The sequence below is a fragment of the Ruditapes philippinarum genome, unplaced genomic scaffold (genome assembly GCF_026571515.1).
Source record: "Ruditapes philippinarum isolate M1 unplaced genomic scaffold, ASM2657151v2 ctg285_1_1_1_1, whole genome shotgun sequence".
NCBI lineage: Eukaryota > Metazoa > Mollusca > Bivalvia > Venerida > Veneridae > Ruditapes > Ruditapes philippinarum.
The window spans coordinates 555,036-580,021 of record NW_026858036.1 but is presented as its reverse complement, the minus strand read 5'-3'; the positions used below and the strand labels follow the sequence as shown (position 1 = coordinate 580,021).

At 32.6% G+C, this 24,986-nt stretch overlaps 2 protein-coding genes across 6 annotated transcripts in view; one reads left to right on the top strand and one right to left on the bottom strand.

The window, feature by feature from the left end:
- Window positions 1–11,201, bottom strand: part of LOC132751891 (exocyst complex component 3-like) — a 33,491-nt gene extending 22,290 nt beyond the window's left edge. Inside the window, exons 1-8 of one of the 4 annotated variants that reach the window (XM_060742104.1) lie at window positions 11,074–11,201; window positions 6,787–6,921; window positions 6,093–6,149; window positions 5,145–5,257; window positions 4,585–4,675; window positions 2,819–2,925; window positions 1,622–1,703; window positions 754–902 (exon numbers count right to left, since the gene is read on the bottom strand). In XM_060742104.1, coding sequence (XP_060598087.1) covers window positions 754–902; window positions 1,622–1,703; window positions 2,819–2,925; window positions 4,585–4,675; window positions 5,145–5,257; window positions 6,093–6,149; window positions 6,787–6,888 — 701 coding nt within the window. In that variant the 5' untranslated portion in view covers window positions 6,889–6,921; window positions 11,074–11,201. Of the gene's footprint in view, window positions 1–753; window positions 903–1,621; window positions 1,704–2,818; window positions 2,926–4,584; window positions 4,676–5,144; window positions 5,258–6,092; window positions 6,150–6,786; window positions 6,922–10,971 lie in introns of all 4 variants that reach the window. The other 3 variants (XM_060742102.1, XM_060742103.1, XM_060742105.1) reach the window with 3 other exon arrangements.
- LOC132751892 (uncharacterized) lies at window positions 11,096–24,657 on the top strand. Of its 2 annotated transcripts, none has more exons than XM_060742106.1 (8): window positions 11,096–11,233; window positions 13,190–13,251; window positions 13,619–13,891; window positions 14,373–14,586; window positions 16,955–17,147; window positions 18,052–18,174; window positions 19,002–19,124; window positions 19,757–24,657. In XM_060742106.1, the coding sequence occupies exons 3-8, from the start codon at window positions 13,677–13,679 to the stop codon at window positions 20,389–20,391; spliced, it is 1,503 nt and encodes a 500-aa protein (XP_060598089.1). In that variant the 5' UTR covers window positions 11,096–11,233; window positions 13,190–13,251; window positions 13,619–13,676; the 3' UTR covers window positions 20,392–24,657. The 2 variants fall into 2 exon arrangements, with proteins under 2 accessions (XP_060598089.1, XP_060598090.1); XM_060742107.1 differs by lacking the exon at window positions 11,096–11,233 and adding an exon at window positions 11,332–11,444.
- The last annotated feature ends 329 nt before the right edge of the window (window positions 24,658–24,986 follow it).

Genomic DNA, 24,986 nt, shown 5'->3' with positions numbered 1-24,986 from the left:
TGAAACAAAATCATCAGACATTGTATCAGAAGTGTCTTGATCGGAAACTTGTTGTTTGCTTGGATGAAACTAACCGTGATTGCTTGGTATTCTGGCCGTCTGTATCAAAACCTTTACACTCCAAATACATATAGTAGTGTTATAAATATGCTTTTATCGTATATATATTTGTAGTTTGTCAATACAATCAGTCATAAAATAATGAAAGTAGTTGGAGCAATATTATACGAAATAATATGAAATCACTACCAGCAATGACATATTAGATTACACTTTTATGCAAATGAATAATGATTTTTGTTAGTCAATTATGTTTATGTTATACATATAGTATATAAGGCAGTTTTTATCAGGAATATGATCAATATTCACACTGCATAGATGTGATAAGGAATCCTTTTGTTTTATTCCTAATCAAATTTAAATTTCAAATCATATGTTACATCATAACATAATGACATTCATCACCAACGTCGTACTCTATTTATTATTGTACACAATAGAGATATTCTACATGTCAACTGAAGATTTGTCCAAGTATTACATAAGGCATATGTAGCAATATACAAAATATAAGTACATTATAAAATTAACAAAAATTCAGAGATTAAAGAAATCCCTTAAGAACACCCACAACAGCATAATTGAAAATGTTGCAGGGTCGGTGGGACTGAGCCTGTTCATAGACTGTGCTGGTAATAGAAAGTTATCGACCAAAATCCCTTTCACTGGCTTAGGTAGGATTTAACAAACCTTTCTTCTCTCTCTATAATACGGAGGGCAGATACTATCAGGGCTGGTTCCCGTCGTACCGACATTAACACACGCTGTAAGATGATCCACAACTGTTTCCCTAGAGTGACGGACAATTTCTCCACTTGTGCAAAATATTTCTTCAGTGTCTGTATGATATAATCAAAAAATATAAAATGAGTCGCGTCACGTCAAAACCAACATAATGGGTTTGCGACCAGCTTGGATCCAGACCAGCCTGCGCATCCGAGCAGTCTGATCAGGATCCATGCTGTTCGCTTACAAACCCTATTACAAGTAGAGAAACTGATAGCGAACAGCATGGATCCTGATCAGACTGCGCGGATGCTGGTCGCAAACCCATTATGATGGTTTTGTCGTGACGCGGCTCAAATAGCATTGAAGTAATGGTTTGTTTAGACACATTTATTTTACCTCAAATGTCAAACAAATTTATGCAACTTATAGTCCTGTTATTTGTTATCTTCTTAGCTGATATTAAACTATATGTTTTTTTTTTAACTTTTATATAAAAACCTAAGTAGTCTTACTTATTAGACCTGAGTCAAGATATTGTTTTCTTTTTTTGTAAATGGGAAATATTGACCCCACCTCCTAAAGCAGGTAATAACACCATCTCTTTCATGGAGATCCTGAGCCAAAATAAAAGTACATGTATTTCAGAATCTACTCAATTTTGTTTGAAATCATTTTAACACATTATCTGAACCAAACATGTCCGTACAATATGAATATTTCAAGATTATTGTGACATTATACTTACATAATTATAATATCACACATAATCAAAAAAAGTTTCTACAACAATAATTTTATAATTCTACATTTTAATGCAGTATCAACTTACATTATCATCTGTAGGACTCCTCTGAGGTTGTTTATGAAGCTCAAACAATAAATCATCTCTAGCTGTCTCCAGCTCTGTAAGACTGATAATTATATTCATGTTAATACAAGATAAACTCGAGCAATGATATGTTAATACAAGATAAACTCGAGCAATGATAGGTTAATACAAGATAAATTCAAGCAATGATAAGTTAATACAAGATAAACTCAAGCAATGATAAATAATACAAGATAAACTCAAGCAATGATAACTAATACAAGATAAATTCCAGCAATGATAAGTTAATACAAGATAAACTGCAGCAAATATCATTTAATACAAGATAAAATAGAAGCAAATACAAGATAAACTCTTGCAATGATAAGTTAATACAAGATAAAAACAGAAGTAAATACAAGATAAAAATAGCAATGATAACTTATTACAATATTAACCCTAAAAATGTTAAATATTGACCCAATTTTACATTCATACAACTGAACAGTAACATAAGCATTTTAGCAATGATTAGTTCATACAAAATTAAACCTAAACACGATTATGTTAGTACAAAACAAGATAAACCCTACAAATGATATATTAATACAAAATTTAAAATAGGAATAGAAGTTTATACAAAATAACCCAAGACAAGGTAAGTTAATACAGATAAACCTCGGCAATGTGAAGTTCATACAATATTTATCCTAGAAATTGTGAGTTAATACAAATATCAACCACATAAATGTTAAGTTAAATTTAAAAAAAAAAAAAAAAGTCTAGTAATGATAATTTATTACAATTTTTACCTTAACACTGTTTAGTTAATAAAAAAGAAACCCTAGCAATGGTAAGTTAATACAAATATTAATCATATAGATAAGCTAATACAAGATAAAGCCTAGCAATGATAAGTTTATACAATATTAAACCTAAAACATTGTCAGACAATGTATCCAAAGTTCATAATACTGATGCTAATTTAACTTGGAAAGTGCATAATGTTTATGAAAGAGCACGAACAGGCACCTGAGTAAATACCACAGACTTTCCATATGCTAGCTGGATAGCTTCTTCACATTAAAGAATCCAAAGTCCCTATCAGGATTTAAACCCACAGCGGTAAGGAGCAAGTGGATTGAAGTAAGTGACCGTACCCACTCAGTATTAATGTACCAGTACTTTAAAAACCATCAAATGTAACCAGAGACTTACTGTTTATGAGCAAGAAGTAGTTTTCCTTCACTGATAAGATCTTCTGTTTTACTCACACTTTCTGGTACAGTAAATATGTGTTTTAAATTCTCCATAGCTGTAGCTAACTGTAACACAAAAACAAACTTTTGGAAAACAGGATGTAAAAGTACATGTATCATCAAATGAACCTCATCTGACCAATATGGTCCACAACTAACGACATGCTTTGCCGATTTTTAAAGTGATGTAATGGAAATGATGTCATAAGATAAAACAATAATTTAAGTGCAAAAAAATACTTTGTTGTTTGTGATATCAAATAACAATTGTCATCAAACTAACATTGTGTCCTTGCCTATATGGCAGCCACCAATTCAAAGCTCTTCTAAAATGTCTGAACAGACACTACCCTGTTGGTTATTCAATTTAAATACACTGATAAATTATTTAAATTAACAATAAATAGAAACTTTAGCAAATCCAAACCTAGTCAAAGTTCAATGTACAAGATCAGGAGATAAAAGGTTTTAGCAGCTTACCAAAATATGATCATAAAAAATATAATATAATTACATGAATAATGTAATTTTGAAAAAAATTCTTACAGAAAAGATGATGATTTCATGATTCATCTGACTGAAGAAATTATTGGTTACTATAGATAACATAGAGATAATCAGAATGTGCAGATTCTGAATTAATTCTCAATTTAATGGTAATTTGAAAAATATATTTTTGAAAATTACTATAAGTTAATTAATGTACTGTGTTTATAATGTTTGAAATTGTTATAGCATGTTTTGCCATTGACAGTCCTACATGATATTATTGAGTGAGGGTTGTATTTCTTTTTTCAGGTATGCCAAATTTTTAAAACGTTTTTAACGGATACATTAATATACCATTTTATCCTGTCACTTGTATCAATTTCGGCCCGACAACAAGGTGCCGTATATTTTTACTGATCTACGGCACTTGATCACGTGGTATGCATGTTTGCCGGACTACTTTTCAAGAAAAAATATAAAAACTGTCGTTAAATCTTCTGTGTGTAGAATAACGAATTTTGGGTAAACGTTGATAAAACTTTGTTTGTTTATTTTATTTCACTCTATAATTTTTCAAGCGAAATAAAAATTATTAAAATTTTTATTAAAAGTGAAATAAAACGTAAAACTTAACTCGTTTGCCCGACATTAAAAATAGCGTAATTGATTTGATTGTTTTGCACGTGCTGTTTGGCGCTACATTGTGACGTCACGTAAACAATACTTTAAACGTCTGTACAGCGTTAACGACTAAATAAAAGATATTGGTGTTCGAATTCATTTTCTTAGTTAGACCATTTTCTTTCATTCTAGATAGTTTTCACAACAAAATTCGACAAAAAATTGTTTTTTTTTATCACATTTTTTCAAACAAAATGGCGCCCTCAATGTGAAAATACACAGGGAGATAATAAGAACGGCGAGTGCATTGTTGTAGAATAATGCACGCTTCGGGCCTTCTTTGTTTATATAGAAACATTTCCGATAGTGTGATTAAAGCTAGTTTGCCTAATAAATTCTTTAAAAAAAACGGTGACAGGATAAATAGAATAATAGATTGGTGCCGTGGATGGAGAAAGTTTATCTGGCTCTGCTCCGGAATTTATTGGGTTCGCCTTCGGCTCACCGAATAAATTCCTCCGCCTCGCCAGATAAACTTTCTCCATCCACGGCACTAACCTATTATTCTCTATATTATAATCGTGTACATTGTATCAAAGGGAAATAACTCTATACCTGACAGAAATTTTTGTTTTCCTCTCTGACAGTAGTTATCTTCTCTTGTAATGGTTTCAGAGACTTGTATATCTCATCTACTTGGTCTAAACTAAAAATTAAAATTGAAATATATCAACAAATAATTTTAATACAAGGATAACAGTATCAACCGATATCTTTGCCTCCTAGCAGCTACAGGTTCTAGTCATCTGACCAGTGCAGACCAAGATCATGCTTAAACTATGATACTACTAATTATACAAATGTACATGTATCATGCAACTAAAATTCAAAGCAACATTTCTCTCCCTTTCAATATTCTAAAAAGATCCTGCCATCATTTATCTAACTTTATAATTGCAACTATAATATTAGCCTACCTTAACTAACAAGAGTCCACTCACATATTCCTCTACAGTTTTTTGATGAAGATGAAGACAACAGTCGAAACTAGTAAAGATTTTTTTTTAAAAAAATATGTGTTGTTTTGGTGTATTTTAACTGATCTACAGTTTTTTAAAATAGTTACAGGAAAAATTAACTCCCCTTAATACTAATGAAATATAATCAAGAGTTACCTTTCTTTGATTTCATGCACATCATGAAGGGCACTCTGTAATTGATTGAGACCTGTTCTAACACCATCTAATTGTGATTGAACTGCTGTCTTCAACATGGCCTCTACTGAAGCCTACAATCAACAGATATCATTTTAGTAAATAGCTGTAAAAAAAAGCAATTACAAGATACAATGAATTAACCTATAGCTCTTCAGCGCTTCTTATGTAAAATTCTTCCAAGTATAATTTCCAATAACCGTAAATTATACCATACCCAGACTATGGTATAATTTTCAGTTTTGAAGATCGAAGGAGTAAGTGTTTCTGGGCGGAGCTATAGGTTAAAACAGATACACCATTGGTGCGTTGACGATTTCTGGGTTTGCGTAAATTATACCATAATCACGTGACCTTTCTTATGCAACCTCCCTCCACTTCGTCTCATGAGGCATAAGAAAGGTCACGTGATTATGGTATAATTTACGCAAACCCAGAAATCGTCAACGCAGCAATGGTATATCTATTACAGTACATAGTTTTTTTTTTCAAAGAAAAGTTTTTTTTTAAAAAAAACATAAACAACTGTAATTATGGGAAATCTTCATACTTAACATGTAAAGTGAGTTTACAAATGGCATATTACATACTCCTGTTGTTATAATTTACAACAGTGTGCATACATGTATATTCTTAATAATAATGATTATCTTATGGAATGTCGGTGTTTCTCCTCAGGTGCCCCTTTACACTGAAATAATGCTTGGAGGTCTACACATGCCTACACATGTCTAAAATAATGCATGGAGTCATTTGAGTGGTTACTTCACCAACCAAGCTGGAAAGTCACCATGTCACCTTAACAGTGTCTGTGTCACTGAAAACTAATTAAACAAAGGTGAATATAAAAACCAAATTACAAACAAATTAATTAAACTGACTGTATAAAGTTAAATGAGACATAAAAACCTTTTTCCTAGCAACTCTCCTCCTATATTGGTCAACTCGCTCTAGCTGGTCTGGTCTCTGTTAAAATAAAGCAAGTACATGTAGTTATCAGAGCTTTACAAGTAATGTGATGTTTGTGAATCTTATGCTTAAAACTTCTGAATTTTATAGTTTTTCTTCCCAATTATCTAATCAAGTTGATTAAATACCGACAGATTCCTACTTTTGGATATTTTGACAAATTGTAAGTAAATTTTTAGGAAATTACGTGCATTAGTTAATCTTAAATCACTTTATTTCTCAAAAAATCTTATCACAGTAAGTTCTCAATGATAATGTCGGCCACATGTTGCGGTTTTTAATTAAAATATCCATCCTGATGTACGGCTGCGCATTGGTGAGTACCCAAGGAATCAATTTTACAATGCAAACAGCAAACTTGCATAGTCTACACCATCTTAAAATGGTTTACCTCAAAAAATCTATTTGATAATTTCATGTCACTTCAACTGTCACTATTTTCTTAAAGTAGCATACAAATTTACAACTTTATTTATAACTTTATTTATAACGGCATCTATGATATCATCATCATGCACTGAAATGATGTAATTTTACAGCATGCATCCCATCTGGTATCCTCAATGCTAGATGAAAGTTCTAACATGGGTAAAACTAATGGAAACACCAGTCTCATATGAAAGAAAATACATACCTGTAACAGATTGGCCACATACTTGGTCGCCGCCAGTTTAGCTTCAGTCTCTAGCCTACCTAGATCTAAAGGTGCTTGAGGTGTTAAAGTTGACTCGGACATTATTTCTATGATCTAATTAAACTCCTTTAATACCTGTAAAAATAAATTTGGAAAGTTTGAAATGTTTCTATAAGACTAAGTTCAATGTACAAAATTTCTTGCTTTTAAATAAAACATGCATGGATAGGCTTAGACTTTTGCAAAATGTTTTGGGTGAATTTTCCCAATTTCTAGACATTTAATCAATATTATTTTGGAATCTCCAATCTAAATTTAGCATTTGCTAATAACTATTTTTAAGAATGGGAAAGTACACATTTAGTTTTCCATCTACAACTTCCGTTTCATCACTTTTTATCTCAAAACAAACAACACAGTCTACTTTTTGTTGGTCATTGACTGGTTTATATTTGTAACTTCCCTTTCAAATGAAATATCAATATTACCAAATTTAAGTTTTGTCTAAAGCTTTCACAGAAGCATTCATTTACAAATGGCATATGACTGTCAAATATTTAAGAAAGATTCAGCCAAGAAGCATAATACATTGTACAAAATAAAATGCCTTTATGTTTTTTTTACTGATTACTGTACACTTAAATGAATAGTACACATATGTGATTTTTTTTCCTGAGTCATCTTAGTTTAGAATTCTTCAATACTCTTTTCTTCATTCTTCTTACTTTCAAACATGTTTCTTTTTATAATTTCAGAAACAGATAATCTTCAAGTCAAATCTTTGCCATTAACCAACTTGGATGCAGTCTGACTGACTGACGTCCGTTTCATGAACTTATGATGCTAAAGTGCAATGCTAAAATATGATAAAGTGATGAGACAGTAACTAAAAGTGTGTTAAATTGATGACTGTTGATAAGCTGGAAATCCTTTGTGTATATAATGTATATATTAAATGGCATTAAGAAAGTTTTGTTTATAGTTATACATTGAATGTAATCAATTATCAATCAATTACTTTCTTAAAGTAATTGTAATTTAATTGATTACAGAGGCAAGTCTGAGTAATCAATTGTAATCAATTACAATAAAATCTGAAAGTAATTGTAATTAAATCAATTACTGATCAATGTAATCATCCCCAGGTCTGTAACCAAGTAAGCTGAAGCAGCACAATGGAAATGGTTCTGCTGTCACTGTCATGCCACTGACTTAGATTTTATGGGAACCTTGCTGCCAAACATAGCCTGGCAAATGTTATAGTTTAATACTGAGCTGAAAGCTTTTTTCAGGACTACTGACTTTAAATTATATATGTTAAATGTGTTAATAACACATTTAACATATATAATTTAAAGTCAGTAGTTAATGTGATACAAATGTAGCTACCAAAATAAAGTTGGTTAAAGTTTATGTTTTTCTAAGTATCTCATGCCATACCATTGCCTTATTTGAAAATAAAATACGGGCAGCCGCAAGAAATTTTCGCCACGAAAAATAAGTGCCTAAAAGAAAAAATGCCAGTTCTAGCCCCGAATAAGTCAAAATTCTCAATTTTTTGAAATGTGTATCGATTATTGATTGACAGAAAAATATTAATGATACATCAATATTGTTTCTATCGATGACATGACACTACATGACACTTCAACCCTTCAATTTTGAAAACATTATTATGCCTCCAGACACTTCACACGAATATCAGACCCCAAAATTGGTAAGATATTTCACCACTCATCTGTTGTTTTTTTTCTGCTAGTGTAAACTTATAAAAAGCATTGTAAATCAACAATTAACATTGATTGCATTAAATTTTAACATTTTTCATCTCCATTTGTCTAAAAAATTTGTTTGTTTGTTTGTTTTGGGTTTTTACGTCACTTTGACACAGTATAGGTCATATCGAGACGTTCCAGCTTTACTGGTGGAGGAAGACCTCAGGTGCCCTTCCGTGCATTATTTCAGGCACGAACGGGCACCTGAGTAGAACCACCGACGTTCCGTAAGCTAGCTGGATAGCTTCCTCACATGAAAGAATCCAAAGTCCCTGTCGGGATTCGAACCCACAGCGGTGATCAAATTTCATAGAAAATTGGTAGAGGAAGTGAAGTGAATCTGATTTCATAAAAAGAGGGTCGAAGAGACTGCAGGGTAGAATATGGCTCAGTAAAGTGTTTGAATGGTAAACTTGTGTCTGTAAAATCGTTGCTTAAATTCTACTAATACAACTCAGTACTGAAATTAACCATGCAAACAGTGCATAAGAAGATCATCCACAAGCTTTTGACATGTGACACAAATTATTATAAAACGCTTAACTGTTTTATGTCAACAACACAAAATGTACATGTACATGTATGTCTAATTGACTAAAACATAAATAATGCTGGGTACAAGTATATAGAATTTAGTAGACAATTGCATGGTAACTGTAGTAGTGCTACATGTACCTACGGTCAATTATTCTTCCTTCTCATGAGAAGTACTATATGTTTGATGAAGCTCACAGAGAGGTGACAATATTTAAACTTCACCAAGAAATCCAAAGCATTGAGAATGTATATGGAGAGCACCATTTTTTTTCTATGAACAGCGCCATTTTGATATCAAGAAGTTTTACTTTTAGTTTAGAGGTAAACACAGTTACTAGCAGCAGACGACATAAAACAGTATAATTGTGATCATTGAACAAAAGAAGCAAAGTTTAGAAAAAAATGGCAAATATGTTATTACTCATCACACATTGTATCTTAAAATGTTCTATTAAACTATTATATAAATGTCATTTTGCGAGTTTAATTTATTCCTTTATTTTCTGTAAATACACAGTGCTCTCCCTTCGAATCGGACGAGTCTATTAGCTTATTGCATCTATTTCAAGTTTAAATTGTCCAGTCAGTTATTGCCCGTTTCTATCAAGTCATACCAATTGATACTGCTTAACAGTCCTTAACAGTCCTTAAGTCCAAGTATCACCGTCCCGGGCTTTGGCTTGTCCGGCTATAGACTACAGATGTATATGTATTAAAAAGAAAATCAAATAAAAAACAAATAAAAAATATATAGAATTCTATACCTATCAATGAAATTTTCAGTGTCAATTCTAGTCAGGCACCGCCATTTACAATGTAGCTCAATAATAATTGACGAGTGAAAACAGAAACGATGCATGAAATACCAAATGACAAAATTAAAACGGAACAATGAAAGGAATTTTTTGACGACTTTCTCGTACATAGGCTTGCCTTATTTTATATTAGCCGAAGATGTTCAGATTGACATTGTAAACAATTTATTTATCAACTACGAAAATCAATCTCTTGCTTCAATTTTTAAAAGGAAGTGGCTAGCCGTACTTAAGGCTAATTAATTGATTGTGCTTTTATGTTCGATTTTTATCTTCTGTATTTGAAAATTATACAATTATTTTTGCTTATCACAGTTTTCTTTTTCAATGTTCTTTTTATTTATTTATTTATTCCACTCCGACCAATATTTATTTGATCCATGTGCTTAATTAACAATAATGATTTAATAATTCATCTTTCATACAAATGAAACAACAAATGATAAGCATGAAAATCAACGACGGTATAACTTATAACATGCAACTTTGACACTTTTATCAAGATAGATTATACAACGCTTACAAGTTCGTATTCATTTTTTTACAAAATGACGGAGCATCTTTATTAAAGTGAACATGAGGACAAATTTATGCAGAGACTTGATTAAAATCCTTGTTTAAAGACACAAAATAACATATGCATATAATTTTGAAAAGTGCCGTACGGTTAGACAATACAGTGCATCCTGACTAGTTGTACGTGACTCACGTACGGCTAGAACTTTTGGCAAGCCGTACAGGCCCGTACGGCTAACAACCATTTCCTTTTTAAAAATACATACCTTGTGATACCTTGTGATGTTTAGGAAACTTTATTAGTCCCCTAACGGACTATCATTCCCCTCAAGTTTGCCCTAAAAGGAACTTTGGTAAGCTAAACTTGTGGTATGAACGATTCACAGCATTAAGCTTACTTATAAAAAGTGACATGTACAATGAGGTCGACTAATTTAGTGTACGAATAATATTGGTTTTACCCCACCCATCTAATTTACTACAACGGTAAAACACAACGTTGTCGACCATTGTTAAATTATCAGTTTGATAGTAAGAATTACATTTGTAACCACAATGATAATGTCAGTTTTCATTAATGATCTGCAAGTTTTATATCATATTTGGTAAATACGCTTAGAGCTTAGAAAAACATTTTACGTTACGTATGTTTACATTCAGGAAGCCGCCATTTAACCACGCCCACTCTCGCATCAAGCGAGATTTTCTTACTGTGACGTCACAGAAATAACGTTCCGTGACGCCATTGGAGACGAGGTCTAGACGTTGTTGGTTAACGCACGAGGTATTAAGCGGAAAAAAATGGTAATAAACTCACGTTATTGCGGTATTTATTTTAAGATGATGATATCATTATGTTAAAACGTTCTGTCCCGCCATATAACGTCAATTCTACTTTCGGTTTACATTGTTTACAAAGCTTGCAGTCGTGTCCTAATTTTCGAGCCAAATTCGGCATAAATTAGCCTTCTCTTTAACTTCGAGCTTTTGTTACAGAAAGATTTGATATATCAAGGTATAAGGGAGTAAATGACATTGTCTATATAGTTGTTAAAGTTGTCTGAAATGGTTTAAAAGTGACCTTATTAGGTTTGTTATGATCAATATATAGATAGGCATGTAAGAAAAGAAGCTGGTGCAGCCTGAGGAGATGTGAAATGAACCGATTTTTTAAAAAGCTTTCTTAAGTAGTGTCTTGTTAAATACAATACTTTGTTTTTATAGATCTACTGATTTTGACTTTAATTATATGTAGACAATATTTCTTATATAATTTGAAGAATCCATACTTAAGTAAATACTAAATTGTGTACTCCTCTTTTATATAGATCTATAATTTGTTTTTTAAAAATTGGATTTGTTATCAAATGCCAAACAATCAAACAAAATAATAGAAGGCCTGATTAATGTAGTGTGAATCATCTGACATTTTTTATCTTTTTTTTCTGTTTGTGTTAAACGTACCAATTATAGACTCCTACTTATATAACAGACTGCGATAAAGGGCCTTTGCCCAATTGAAATTTTCTTTAAAATCATGCAGTTTTCCCACAAATCTGAACTTAAACCTGCTTTTTTTCTTCTAGATAATTTTCCCCAAAATCAAGAGGCTAAGGCCTCTTCCCAATTAAGCGAGAAAAATCACTGCTGGAGATTTTTTCCACATTACCAAATTGTTTATTGTGAAAATTATTGAAAAATACAAATACACTGTCAAAACTATTTTTGATAAGGTTATAGGGTCCTTGGTCCAGCTTATTTGGGAAGAAATGAATGACGTATTTTAAGTATTATAAGCCTAAAGTGGGAATTAAAAAAATTGTTTTATTTATCTTTAGCATTTAATTGACTTAGAATTTAGAGATTCGGTTGTGAGTAGGTTTATATATAATTATACATATATAATGTTTGCTTTTTGTGTGTTGAGCTAAGGGTTTTAAGGTCACCCCCCCCCCCCAAAAAAAAAAAGATTTTCAGACTGAATATAATACAGTATATTTAAAGCCTAAATTGGGTGTTAACTGTAAAATATTTATTTGTTGTTATGAACTTTAATCTTTCATGTTATACTGTTCAAATGTTCAAAATATACTAAAATTAAATTGCCAGGAGTTACCAATTTTATCAAAATTACTAAAAATAAAGTAATTAACAAATAAAATGTGTAATTCTGTTATGGAAATATTTACTCTAGAAAAAATAAGGGTTGAGGGATGAAGTGTCTTACTGATTACCAATAAAGAATTCTATTGAACATTGTAAACACTAAAAGATGAAATTCATGGACCTTTCCGGTTTTTCGTAGCGGAACATTTAGCCACACCTTTTCCATTCATTGCTAGGTCAACTGCTCACAAACAGTATCACAAACATTAGCATGATTGTGCTCTTTTGTGCAAACCAGGTCAACCAGTGACTATGTATTATCTCAGTGTAGCGATTGGATAACAAGCCAATTTACATAAAACTGTAAACACCGGAAAGGTCCATTGGTTATATGTTGTAAGGTGTCACAGTGTGAAATAAAATTCTTTATTAGTCAATTGGATATTGTTTTGTGACTGTAGGTAATGCAAACAGTATGAATAGCAACAAATTAAATTTGAAATTTCATACTCAGGGGATCACTTTATTATCAATGCTGACATGATGTGAAAGTAATGAATAATCATATGATCCATTAAAGAGTAAGTTTTGAAAATTTTGTTAAAAAAAGAAGCCTAAACTTGTTTGATTATTTTATCATTTCCTGATTTTCAGGATGTTTACAAGAGGAAGATATTTCACTAATTGCTGTTTAGTGTATTTGGACAGTCATCTAGGTATGCATTACATGTTATTTGATTATTTAACAAATCATTAAGTTTCAACCTGTACCTACTGGAATCAAAAGCCATTAACCTTAATACTCACTTATAATGTGCAGTCTGGCCAGGCTCTATACCAATCAACAGTTGGTTAAGGTCATGTTTTGTATTATAATGTTGAAATCCCTTTATCTGCAAGAGGACTGTCACAAATTCTAACATGGCAAATCCATCAGTTTAGTAGGTTAAAGATTAATGTTTATGGTCATTAATGTTCTTCAACCTGTAACATTGGAGTTAGCATTTTAATGTGTATAATATATATATTAAGTGACTCTCTTCTATCTTCCAAATATTTAATAATCTTTTCTTTTTTTTCCAGATTATTTATACACAGGACACAAATGTACAAGAATTAGATATAAAAAACAGCATAAACAATGGATATAGACCCGGATGCAGAAACTATTAACATCACAAGTGGAGTTTTACATGCTGTTTTACACAGACACAGATTTATCTGTCCCGGAATCAATCGAGAATGCATCGAGTTCCAAGGACAGTTCATTACCCCAAAGACATTCTATGTAATGGCTGACAAAGGCAGTCTGAAAGACTGGAAAAATGCAATTAGAATAAATGGAAAGAAAATCAGGTACAATTTATTTGGCAGATTTTAATTCATATTTCCTATCCAATGGAATAAATGTTCCTCACTAGAGTATGTTAAAATTCATTGTAATTCTCTGATTTTGTGTCACTTAGATTGTCTTCAGAATTAAAATCATGATAAGGTCCTTTTGCTAAACTGTACAGATTTCTAAGTGGATGATTTTTTTAACCATTAACTTTTTGTTACAAGAGCCCATGATTTTGAATGGAGAAATATTTGCTTCAAGTTACCATCAGAAATCTGTGAAGATTTAACAAAAACCTGTAAACATTTAAATAGTATGTTTTATAAATGGCCACAAGTTTAATGATTGACTGATCTCAGGGAAAATTTTCAAAAGATTTTCTTGAGTTTTTGTTGATATGGAAAATGCTTATATCTTGCTACTATTTTATTCCAAAAAAAATCATTGGTAAAGTGAATTTGGAAATAAATTTTTATTAAACATTGCCTGTATTTTCAGACGCTACTTGGACACTGGTGAGTTAGAATTCTACAACCATGCCGAGCTGTGTACAGGGCGATGTAAGTCCAAGATGGGCAACAAAACAGCAGCAAACATCAGTGTTACTGATTCATTAAACTCTTCATTATTATCACCGGCCCTCAGCAAAAGAACAACGTCCAATGGACTGAAATCCAGTGTTTTCTTCGACAATGAGCAATACTCTTCTAATGTAAGCCTTAGAAAGATACAATTCTTTCATTTCTGTGTATTTACTTATTTTCTTATGTATATAATTTGCCCATATTGTGATGCACCTAGCAAAGTAAGTTGTTATTCTTCAGGTTGGGCATCACACAGCAGTTGCTGGTTTCAGAGGCGACTCAGGTGCTTTCATATGATCACTGATATATTTTTATATAACTCAGGTCTAAGGTCTCATTCAAAAGATCATAAGTATCGTTGGTCAATCAAGGATTGAGAAATAGAGCCTGAGACACCTCGTTAACTTGTCAAGTGAACCATAAAACTGCTCTTTGGACGATAAATATACAATAAATATTATTCTATCTGTTTTTAGCTCACCTGTCACAAAGTGACAGGGTGAGCTTTTGTGATCGCTTTTCGTCCGGCGTCCGTCCGTCCGTCCGGCGTCCGTCCATAAACTTTTGCTTTAAATGACATCTCCTCATAAACCACGGAGCCAATTTCATCCAAACTTCACAGGAATGTTCCTTTGGTGGTCACCTTTAAAAAATGTTCAAAGAATTTAATTCCATGCAGAACTCTGGTTGCCATGGCAACCGAAAGAAAAATCTTTAAATATCTTCTTTTAAACAACCCTAAGAGCTAGAGCTTAGATATTTGGCATGAAACATCTTCTAGTGAGTGTCTACCAAGTTTGTTCAAATAAAAGCCCTGGGGTCAAAATTGGCCCCGCCCCAGGGGGTCATTGATTTTCCCTATATGCATATAGTAAAAACTTAAAAAATCTTCTTTTAAAGAACCCAAAGAGCTAGAGCTAAGATATTTGGCATGAAACATCTTCTAGTGAGTGTCTACCAAGTTTGTTCAAATAAAAGCCCTGGGGTCAAAATTGGCCCCACCCCGGGGGTCATTGATTTTCCCTATATGCATATAGTAAAAACTTAAAAAAATTTCTTTTAAAGAACCGTAAGAGCTAGAGCTTAGATATTTGGCATGAAACATCTTCTAGTGAGTGTCTACCAAGTTTGTTCAAATGAAAGCCCTGGGGTCAAAATTGGCCCCGTCCCAGGGGGGTCATTGATTTTCCCTATATGCATATAGTAAAAACTTAAAAAATCTTCTTTTAAAGAACCCAAAGAGCTAGAGCTAAGATATTAAGCATGAAACATCTTCTAGTGAGTGTCTACCAAGTTTGTTCAAATTAAAGCCCTGGGGTCAAAATTGGCCCCGCCCCGGGGGGTCATTGATTTTCCCTATATGCATAAAAATCTTCTTTTAAAGAACCATAAGAGCTAGAGCTTAGATAATAGGCATGAAACGTCTTCTAGTGAATGTCTACCAAGTTTGTTCAAATAAAAACCCTGGGGTCAAAATTGACCCCGCCCCAGGGGGTCATAGATTTTCCCTATATGCATATATTAAAAACTTAAAAAATCTTCTTTTAAAGAACCCAAAGAGCTAGAGCTAAGATATTTAGCATGAAACATGTTCTAATGAGTGTCTACCAAGTTTGTTCAAATAAAAGCCCTGGGGTCAAAATTGGCCCCGCCCCAAAAACTTAAAAAATCTTCTTTTAAAGAACTCAAAGAGCTAGAGCTAAGATATTTAGCATGAAACATGTTCTAATGGGTGTCTACCAAGTATGTTCAACTAAAAGCCCTGGGGTCAAAACTGGCCCCGCCCGGGGGGGTCATTGATTTTCCTTATATGTGTATAGCAAAAACTTAAAAATCTTCTTTGAAAAAACCCAAATAGCTAGAGTTTAGATATTAAGCATGAAACATCTTTAAGTAAATATCTACAAAGTTTGTTCAAATAAAAGCCCGGGGGTCAAAACTGGCCCTGCCCCAGGGGTGTCATTGTTTTTAACTATATGTGTATAGTAAAAACTTTAAAAATCTTCTTTTAAAAAACCCAATGAGCTAGAACTTAGATGTTTACCATTAAACATCTTCTTATGGGTGTCTACCAAGTCTGTTCAAATAAACAAATAAAAGCCCTTGGGTAAAAATTGGCCTGGGGGGGGGGGGGCCTATATACAGGTGAGCGACCTCAGGGCCATCATGGCCCTCTTGTTATACCTCGCATAAGTGTAGCGCAAGACTTTCCAGTATTTTTCTTAAATTTGACGAGATTTCTACTATTTTCTGCTCCAATCTTTCATTTTCATTATAAATAATCTGTCAAATTCAAAATGGACAGATTAGAATTCAAAATTCAAGATCACTGTACAAATTGTGTAGGATATTTTTAAAGCTCAACTAATGATCTTTAAATGTAATGCTTAATATAAAATGTTTTGTTGAAAATACAAACTTTGATTTAGAAAAACAAGAGATATAAAAAAAAAATGTTGCTGTGGTAACAGATTATTGTTATTAATTTTTTTGCAGGATTCACTAAACTTGATGAAGGAGGTGGACAGTTTTGGCGATGCTGTGGACGTTAAACCGGATGTGGAACAACTACGGTTGTTAAATGTATTGAACCTGCGTCAGAACAGTGATGGTACTAGTTCATCAGGGGACCAGGCCATGCCAATGCAAATTGTGCAGGTGTCTACCAATGGTCAGGAGGAAGATGATGGTTGGTGTAACATTTGTAAAATAGTTGTTTTTTATCTTTCCAGAAAATGCAGTATACAAATTTCACAGTATGTTTGACTTTTCAAGCTGTCATTGATTCTGTTTAAAGCATATCAACGATATATCAATATCTGATGACAAACATTGTAAAGATACACTGAAATATCAATGATTCAATACTTATAATTAATCACTTATAATTAATTTTCTATAATTCAGAATAATACAGTTACCTGTTTAACTGATTTCAATTAAGTATATCATGTTCTGTACATACAGCTATGATTTTCCGTGTTTATAATGGCCCAGTTTATGATATTTTTCTGATCACTTCTGTTATCAATGTTATGAAGTATGTCCATTTAGTAACAACAGCATAGTTTTAGACATTGGCACCTACCTCTGTATATTTTTTGGGTGAATTTTAATATTTTCTAGACATTTGATTAAGTAGTCAAAATTTACGATTTTTCAAATTTTGATCGACAGGAAAATACTGCTGATAGGGATTAGGGATCTAGGCTCCAGGGATTATAATAATAGTATTAACAGTCTAGAAATTGAATATTGGGAGAAAGGCGTCCGTGGCCGAGTGGTTAAGGTTGTTGACTTCAAACCACTTGTCCCTCACCACTATGGGTTCGAATCCCGACAGGGACTTTGGATTCTTTCATGTGAGGAAGCTATCCAGCTAGCTTACGGAACGTCGGTGGTTCTACTCAGGTGCCTGTCCATGCCTGAAATAATGCAAGGAAGGGCACCTGAGGTCTTCCTCCACCAGTAAAGCTGGAACGGCGCCAAATGACCTATACTGTGTTGGTGTGATGTAAAACCCAATCAAATAAAAAAAGAAGGAATATTGGGAGGCAAGGCTTGTAATATTAACGTTTACTTTATTTTTACAGAAGATGCTATGTTCTGGCGAGCCATTGTTCAGTTAGGTCTGATTGACGAGTTTTTTCGTGAAGTCAAATCCAAGTTGGACGTCCTTAAAGCTAGCATGATCAAAAACTATGTTCCTGTAGGAGGTAATGTTTTATATTTGATACATTGTGAGGTTTGTCCTGGGTTTGAGCTAAGAGCATTAAGCTGTTTGAATTTCTGTAATCAATTTGCCCTACTTTGAATTAGGAACAGATCATTCAAAGTTTAAGGGATTTGAATATCAAAAATGAAAATTTGAGCTGCCAACATTATACAGCTTGGTAAGACTGCAAGGGTGTGTAAAATGAGTTTGGCCTAGCTCTATACCGAGCAAAGGCATGTTGCTTACAGTTTAAAAATATTGATATAAAAAAAAGATAATGAATTTGAAAACAAATTAATTTCTTTTGTTAAGTAGATTTTGGAAGGTGTTGGCAGTTTGTAATATATATTTAGTGATCAGATGATTATAAAGGGAAAATTTTGCTAACAATATATTTATACAGGGTTATACATGATTGCATATAACATATCCGCTATTGATCAGTGAGAAAATTTATTTGCATTATTATTGCACAATAATAAACATGTGTGTGCGTGTGTGTGTGTGTGTGTTTGTTGATATCACATGTACCAGACATTTAGAACTTTTCCACTTGCCCTGATTACTGCAGGTTTGAATCCTGTTAGGGACTTTGAATTCTATCATGTCAGGGAGCTATCCAGCTTTCTTACAGAACATAGATGGTGCTACTTGGGTACTTGTTACTTCCCAAAATAATACACAGAGGGACATCAGAGGTGTTCCTCCAACAGTTAAGCTCGAATGTTATATTTCAGTGTCCATGTTACTTAAAATCCTAAAATTGTTAAGTAAATTCATTATTGAAGGTATATTCATTCACTGTCTTATATTTATGTTTAATTGTAGATGCAAAGAAAGCTTCTAGAATTGTGAATGAGTTGGGGATGAGATCCAAACTAGACATGAGATTATGTGCCCACAAGTTTGAATTTGATAGACAGAGAGATAAACTTGAGAAAGAAATGGAACGTATGTAATTAAGCTGATAATTCACATAAACATTAAATTCTGGTATATGAGAAGATATCCTTATGTTCAACTTATGCATCCATTTGTGCTTGAAATCCTACAAACCTTGGAAGACATCATGTGACCTTCAAAGGGTATCAATTGTCAAGTGGTCAAGGTCATTGAATTCAAGCTACTTGACCATAAACTGCTGTAGGTTTGAATCCCATGGAGGACTTTGAAGTCTTTCATGTCGGGTAGCTAGCTATCCAGCTAGCTTATGGAATGTTGTTGCCCAGTCTTGCTTGAAATAATTCAGACTGAAGTCTACAAGTAAAGCTGGAATGTCTCAATGCAACTTTTACTTTTGCCAGTGTGATTTAACCAGCCCCCACAGTTTGTATGTATCCTGCCACTGACTGGATTCTAGCTAGCTAATATCAGTTGTTGAAGGTCAGTGGTTCTACTCAGGTGCCTGCTGGTGGCTTCAGTAATGTACGCATGATCACCTATTGTTATCCTACCAGAAATAAAGCTGGAAAGTTGCCAGTATGACCTTTATAGTGTTAGAATGACTTAAAACCCTAACAAAACAATGATATTGTGTCCCCAAAATAGTATTTAATTATGTAATCTGAATCTCTGTGTTACAGAATTGAAGAAGAAAGTCAGTGAGTATGAGCAGAGAAAGGAAGTACTCAAGCAGAAAAGTAATACATATGATCAACTGATGACTAAGAAAATCAAGCTGGAGGACATGTCAACAAGTGAAATGCAACCAAAATCTAAAAACTTATTTCTCGAGGGACTGAAACCTGATCTGACCCAGTACGTTGTCCAGCAGTCTCCGAACAATAATATGATAATGATGTTAAATCCTGGTAAACAGTGTAAAGAAGGGTCGCCCAAATTAAATGATACGTCTATTAATGACAGCCAGCATCAGGCAAAACGTGCTCGTATAGAAAGTATTCTCGGTCAGTTTCCGATACATTCAGCCATCGAGCCTGTGGGAGCCTCGACTAGAAGCCAAAAATCAAAATCTGAATCACCAAAGTTATTAGAAGGTACGAAACAGCAAAAGGGGAAGCAAACCAGTCTGGAGGGTATGTCAATTGAGGTAAATAATGAAAATTCGCTCGAATCACTGTCGGGAAGTCCGGCTTCACAAGAAAGTTTTGAGGCCGACCAGTCTGAAGATCATTCATTGGTTACACAGTCACAAGTAAGCTCTCTGGAGACGCTTTCACAGGAGAGTATTTCGGAATCTCCCATATCAACCGAATGATTTAATTTTTTCTTAAAAAAATGGGCCGTGTATGCAATACATTTCATTATTTTGTTCAAATTGTTTCACGTTTATTTTTTTGAATCATCAAATTTATGTTGTTCCAAACTTGTTCACTTGTTTTTATGTGATGTTAAGATGAAACCTCTTTTTGTGTAATTTAAAAAAGATATATTTATTTCATTTCTATTTTGAAATCCTATAGGTAACAATCACTTACATATAAATCCCATTTTTCGGTGAAAATTTATTTTTATTTTTTCACTAATCATGCTAAAGATTTACAGAAATCCAAGTTTTCAAAGCTTTTTTTTGTGTGCTCATGTGCTTAATATTGTTTTAAGAATTGTACTGTGATTACAGTCCTGTATTTAGACTACATTCTTTTTTTAAATTTTGCATAATTGTAAATTCAGCCAGAAATCCTAAAAAGTTGTTTTTAATGCGTTTGCATGCACTCAGTTATATGAAATAGATGAATCTACCAAAAAAAAAATGAAATCCATTTAATTACATTTTGTATTTATATCATGAAAATATGTAAAATTAAGCTCAGATTTGCCATTTGTTGCCAAATGTAAATGAAATTCAGCTTTAAAATTTGTGGTTAAAAAAGTACATAAAAAAACGAAAAACAACTTACATTGTTCATTTAATGTAATAAATATAACATTGTCTACAGTATCTGTGTACATGTTTTGTTTTATATTAAGAAATATATTATGCTTTTGTTAAAGGTTTATTTTTGTGTTGATATTCAGGACAATATGACTTACTATATGTTGTTAAAAAAAATTGTGTGAACTTGACTCTCCACATTAAAAGCTATAGAGTATTGAAAAGTAATTTACCCATACTCTGCGACTGCAGCTGTATCTACTTATGCCACAAGTGGCGACTATGATTACCCAGCATATCCATGTTGTCTGATCATGATCTGCACTGTTCACTTTTCAGTCAGAACTTTTTATCCTAGAATAAAATTGATTTTGTCCAGTTTGAAAGATGGATTTATGTACATTTAAGATATTTAATGTGTGAAGGGTTATATATTATTAAAATCATGCTGTAGCTTGACTACCTTTTGATAAGTAGATTTAGGATCCGAGTTTAACCAGGCTGAATGCATAAAGATTTGAGTATTTACAGTTTGTGTACTAAGAAATAATTGTTTATATGCATTTCATAACTGTTGTGTTATTAGCGAAAAATGGATCTTAATTGATCTAAATTTGTTGTTTTTTTATGCCCACAGATCACTTGATAAAGGATGAGACATATTATTTTTACCTGAATATTTCTCTATCTCTTCACAAACATGTTTTACCTTGCTTGGCAGTAATGTTGTCATTCTATAAGCATGGGCCTGCAACTGCAGAAGATTTTCGATTTTTATTTATTAATAATATGACTATAACCCATAAATGACCTTTGACTTTTTTTTGTCTAATTACCGAAATACATGATACATTTGTATTTCACCATAGCTTTTCATTAGTGATCAGGGTATTTGTGTTTCACAAACACATTTTGTTTTTCTGTAAAAAAAAAGAGAGGTTGATTTTATAGGTGTAAGACTACAAGTGGAATAGTGACATGGCTTTGTTACTAAGAACAAATGCTATAATTTAGTAAGAAAGGGCTGGTTAATGAATAAAGTTATAATAGCCCTGTGAAATTAATTACACCCATCTTGTTTTGTTCGTTTTAATAATCATACCATACATATTCTTGTTTGTTTGTTCTTGTTCTTTGTTGTTTTTTTTACACAGACTTTTCACTCACAAACAGGCCCAATCAAATTGAGCCTACAACATTTTCAATTTAGCAATGTTTAGCAACCTTTAAGGTTTCTTATTTAGATACTACTGGTGCTTTATTGTTATATATAATTATATCTCTTTTTATTTTGTATGAGTTTTAACTATTTTTTGCATAGATATGATAAATTAAAGTCATAATAATTGTTCATTGTGGGAAAAAGGTAAAGAAACTTGACATGCTTTCTTAGGGTTTGGGCAAGTTGAACAAATTAAAAGAAAGATTTATTACAAGTTAACTATAGAATTTAACTGTGATCTTTGTTTTGGAAAATATTTAAAGTTATACAAGTTGTTGATAGGATATACAATCTAAATGAGATAAATATGACCCGAGGAACTGGCAAATCAAAATTCGGGACATTTATTTGTGCTGTTATAACATATAGGAAAGTATTAATTTTCTATGGCTAAATCTTGATTTTAAAGTCAAATAAAACATGCAATATCTAGCTTATTTTGTCAGTACCATTTTCTTAAATACAAACACAATTGACCTTTTGTTTTCAGTTTATAGAAATGTGTCCAAACTATGTTATACAAAAAACAAAGTTTATGAAATTGTTCATATTAAGCTCAGGATTCAACCGTCTGAACGCTAGATAATCTGTATTAAAGTCTGGCCAGCCTGCTTGTCCAACAACTTGATCTTCTCTGCTGTGTGTTCGAATTCTTTCTGGGGCTTTGGATTCTTTCAGTGATTCTACTCAAATGTTGCATAAAATAATACACACCTGATGTCTGATGAAACCCATCACTACTAGAGCCTTTAATGATTTATGTTTAATTTTTATTTGTGTCTTGTATATTGTAATATTCTAAAGAAGCAATGGAAGCCTCCACATTTTAAGTAGTTGAAGTTCATCACATGAATCAGGAGGGCAATATAGACAGTTGTCATCTTAAGCCAGTCAAGCAGTTAATATGTAACATTTATGGAATATATGTCAGACATGAATTATATTGTTATAATAAATTGTTAGTTATATGATACATTATGTATGTCAATGATCAAAGATTTGCTGAATCATATACTTAGATTTTTAAAATTGATATTTGTACAACTAAGGATCGACTGCAAAACTGTTGTAAGTCCTTGATATCATAGATATAAGTTACGGCTGTTTTGCAGTCAACCCTCGAATTTGGTTAATTGCTTTTTAGCTCGACTATTCGATAAGAATAAGTAGAGCTATTGTAGTCACCCGATCGTCGGCGTCGGTGTTGGGGTCGGCGTAACCACTTATGTTAAAGTTTTTGTAATAGTTCAAATATTTTCAAAGTCCATTGACATATGGCTTTGAAACTTTGCACACTTGTTCACCATCATGACCCAACCTGTAGACAGGAGGAGGGAACTGTATCAAGCATTTTGACAGAATTATGCCCCTTTTTCGACTTAGAATTTACGTTAAGGTTTCTGTAATACCTCAAATATTTTCAAAGTCCATGGACATATGGCTTTGAAACTTTGCACACTTGTTCACCATCATCACCCCAACCTGTAAACTGGAGGAGGTAACTGTATCAAGCATTTTGTTTTTACTATCAAGCACTAAGAATAGTCGAGCGTTGCTGTCCTACCGACAGCTCTTGTTGTTATTCAAGATTCTGATATTCAGATGTTTTTGTGCACATCTGTTATCAACTTATCCAACATAATTTTGGGATTGGAAACCCAAAGCTTTTGCAGAATGTAGAGTTAGATTTAGCATAAGAGATTTGATAAAAGTTGAAAGATACTTGTTTGAAAATGTGAATGATGAACTTTGTTGTTCAAGTTTTGTATTATTGAAGGTTAAAGGGTTCAAAAAAGCAATTGTGCTGTTTTAACTTTTTGACCTGCTTCAGCAAGTTAAATGTCAGTGTATAATTACTTTCATAGTTTGTACACGTTTTAAAAAATGTAATAATTAATGTGGAACCAAATTCTAAGGTGTAAGATGCTAAGGTATGAAGAGGTATTGTAAGCATTGTAAAATAGCACTGATGGAAGCTGTTGGACAAATATTGATGGCAAAACATCATTCTTAGTTGAAAAAAATGTGAAAATAACGTCAGGAAAGCCATTGTATGCAGGTTCAAGAGGACTTATTCTTAGTTTCATACTTGTAATGAAACGTGGTTTACATTATTTTCAGTAAACATTTCCATTATACCATTATGTATTAATATTGAACTGTTAGTTAACACTTTCCGTTTTGGATTCTGTCTTTATTACAAAATGTGTCACTTTCTTGGTTGAACTTGAAATAGAACAACTGACAACAAATCCATTCCAATTATGTATAGTTATCAACACCTGTTTAAAAGTTGGACCAATGTGTTATTTTCTTTCAGTTTATGTGCATAATTATGAATGTTTTGAAATCCTTGCAATTTCTGCAGAAGAACTGTATTCAGTTTTATTTATGTAAAAATAGTATCAATAAAATTGACAATTTGATGCTAATTTTGTTCTTGTCATTTTGTAATTGATTGTTAATTCATTATACTAATCAGCATAATACAGTATAGGTATATCTCTGCATTCACACAACAATATTATTGTGGATAGGCCAGAATAACAAGGTGTCTCCAAAATGCCCTTATATTATTATCTAATTATACAGGTAAAAGAACCAGCTATCCAGTTCCATTTTTGTGTCATCCAACAAAAACACACTACCCGGCAATGATAGCAAAATGCTTGTACTATTGTTTACTTTGTAATCCGTTGTAACATTTGTTTACAACTTTAAGTTACAATTGTTTACAGTAATCTACTGCAACAAT

What these genes read in the sequence shown, in the direction of transcription:
- LOC132751892 (XM_060742106.1), top strand. Translation starts at nt 13,677, where the DNA reads ATGGATATAGACCCGGATGCAGAAACTATTAACATCACAAGTGGAGTT. An exon ending in ATGAGCAATACTCTTCTAAT is followed by an intron (nt 14,587 to 16,954) that starts GTAAGCCTTAGA and finishes ATTTTTTTGCAG; the next exon opens with GATTCACTAAACTTGATGAA. An exon ending in ACTTGAGAAAGAAATGGAAC is followed by an intron (nt 19,125 to 19,756) that starts GTATGTAATTAA and finishes TCTGTGTTACAG; the next exon opens with AATTGAAGAAGAAAGTCAGT.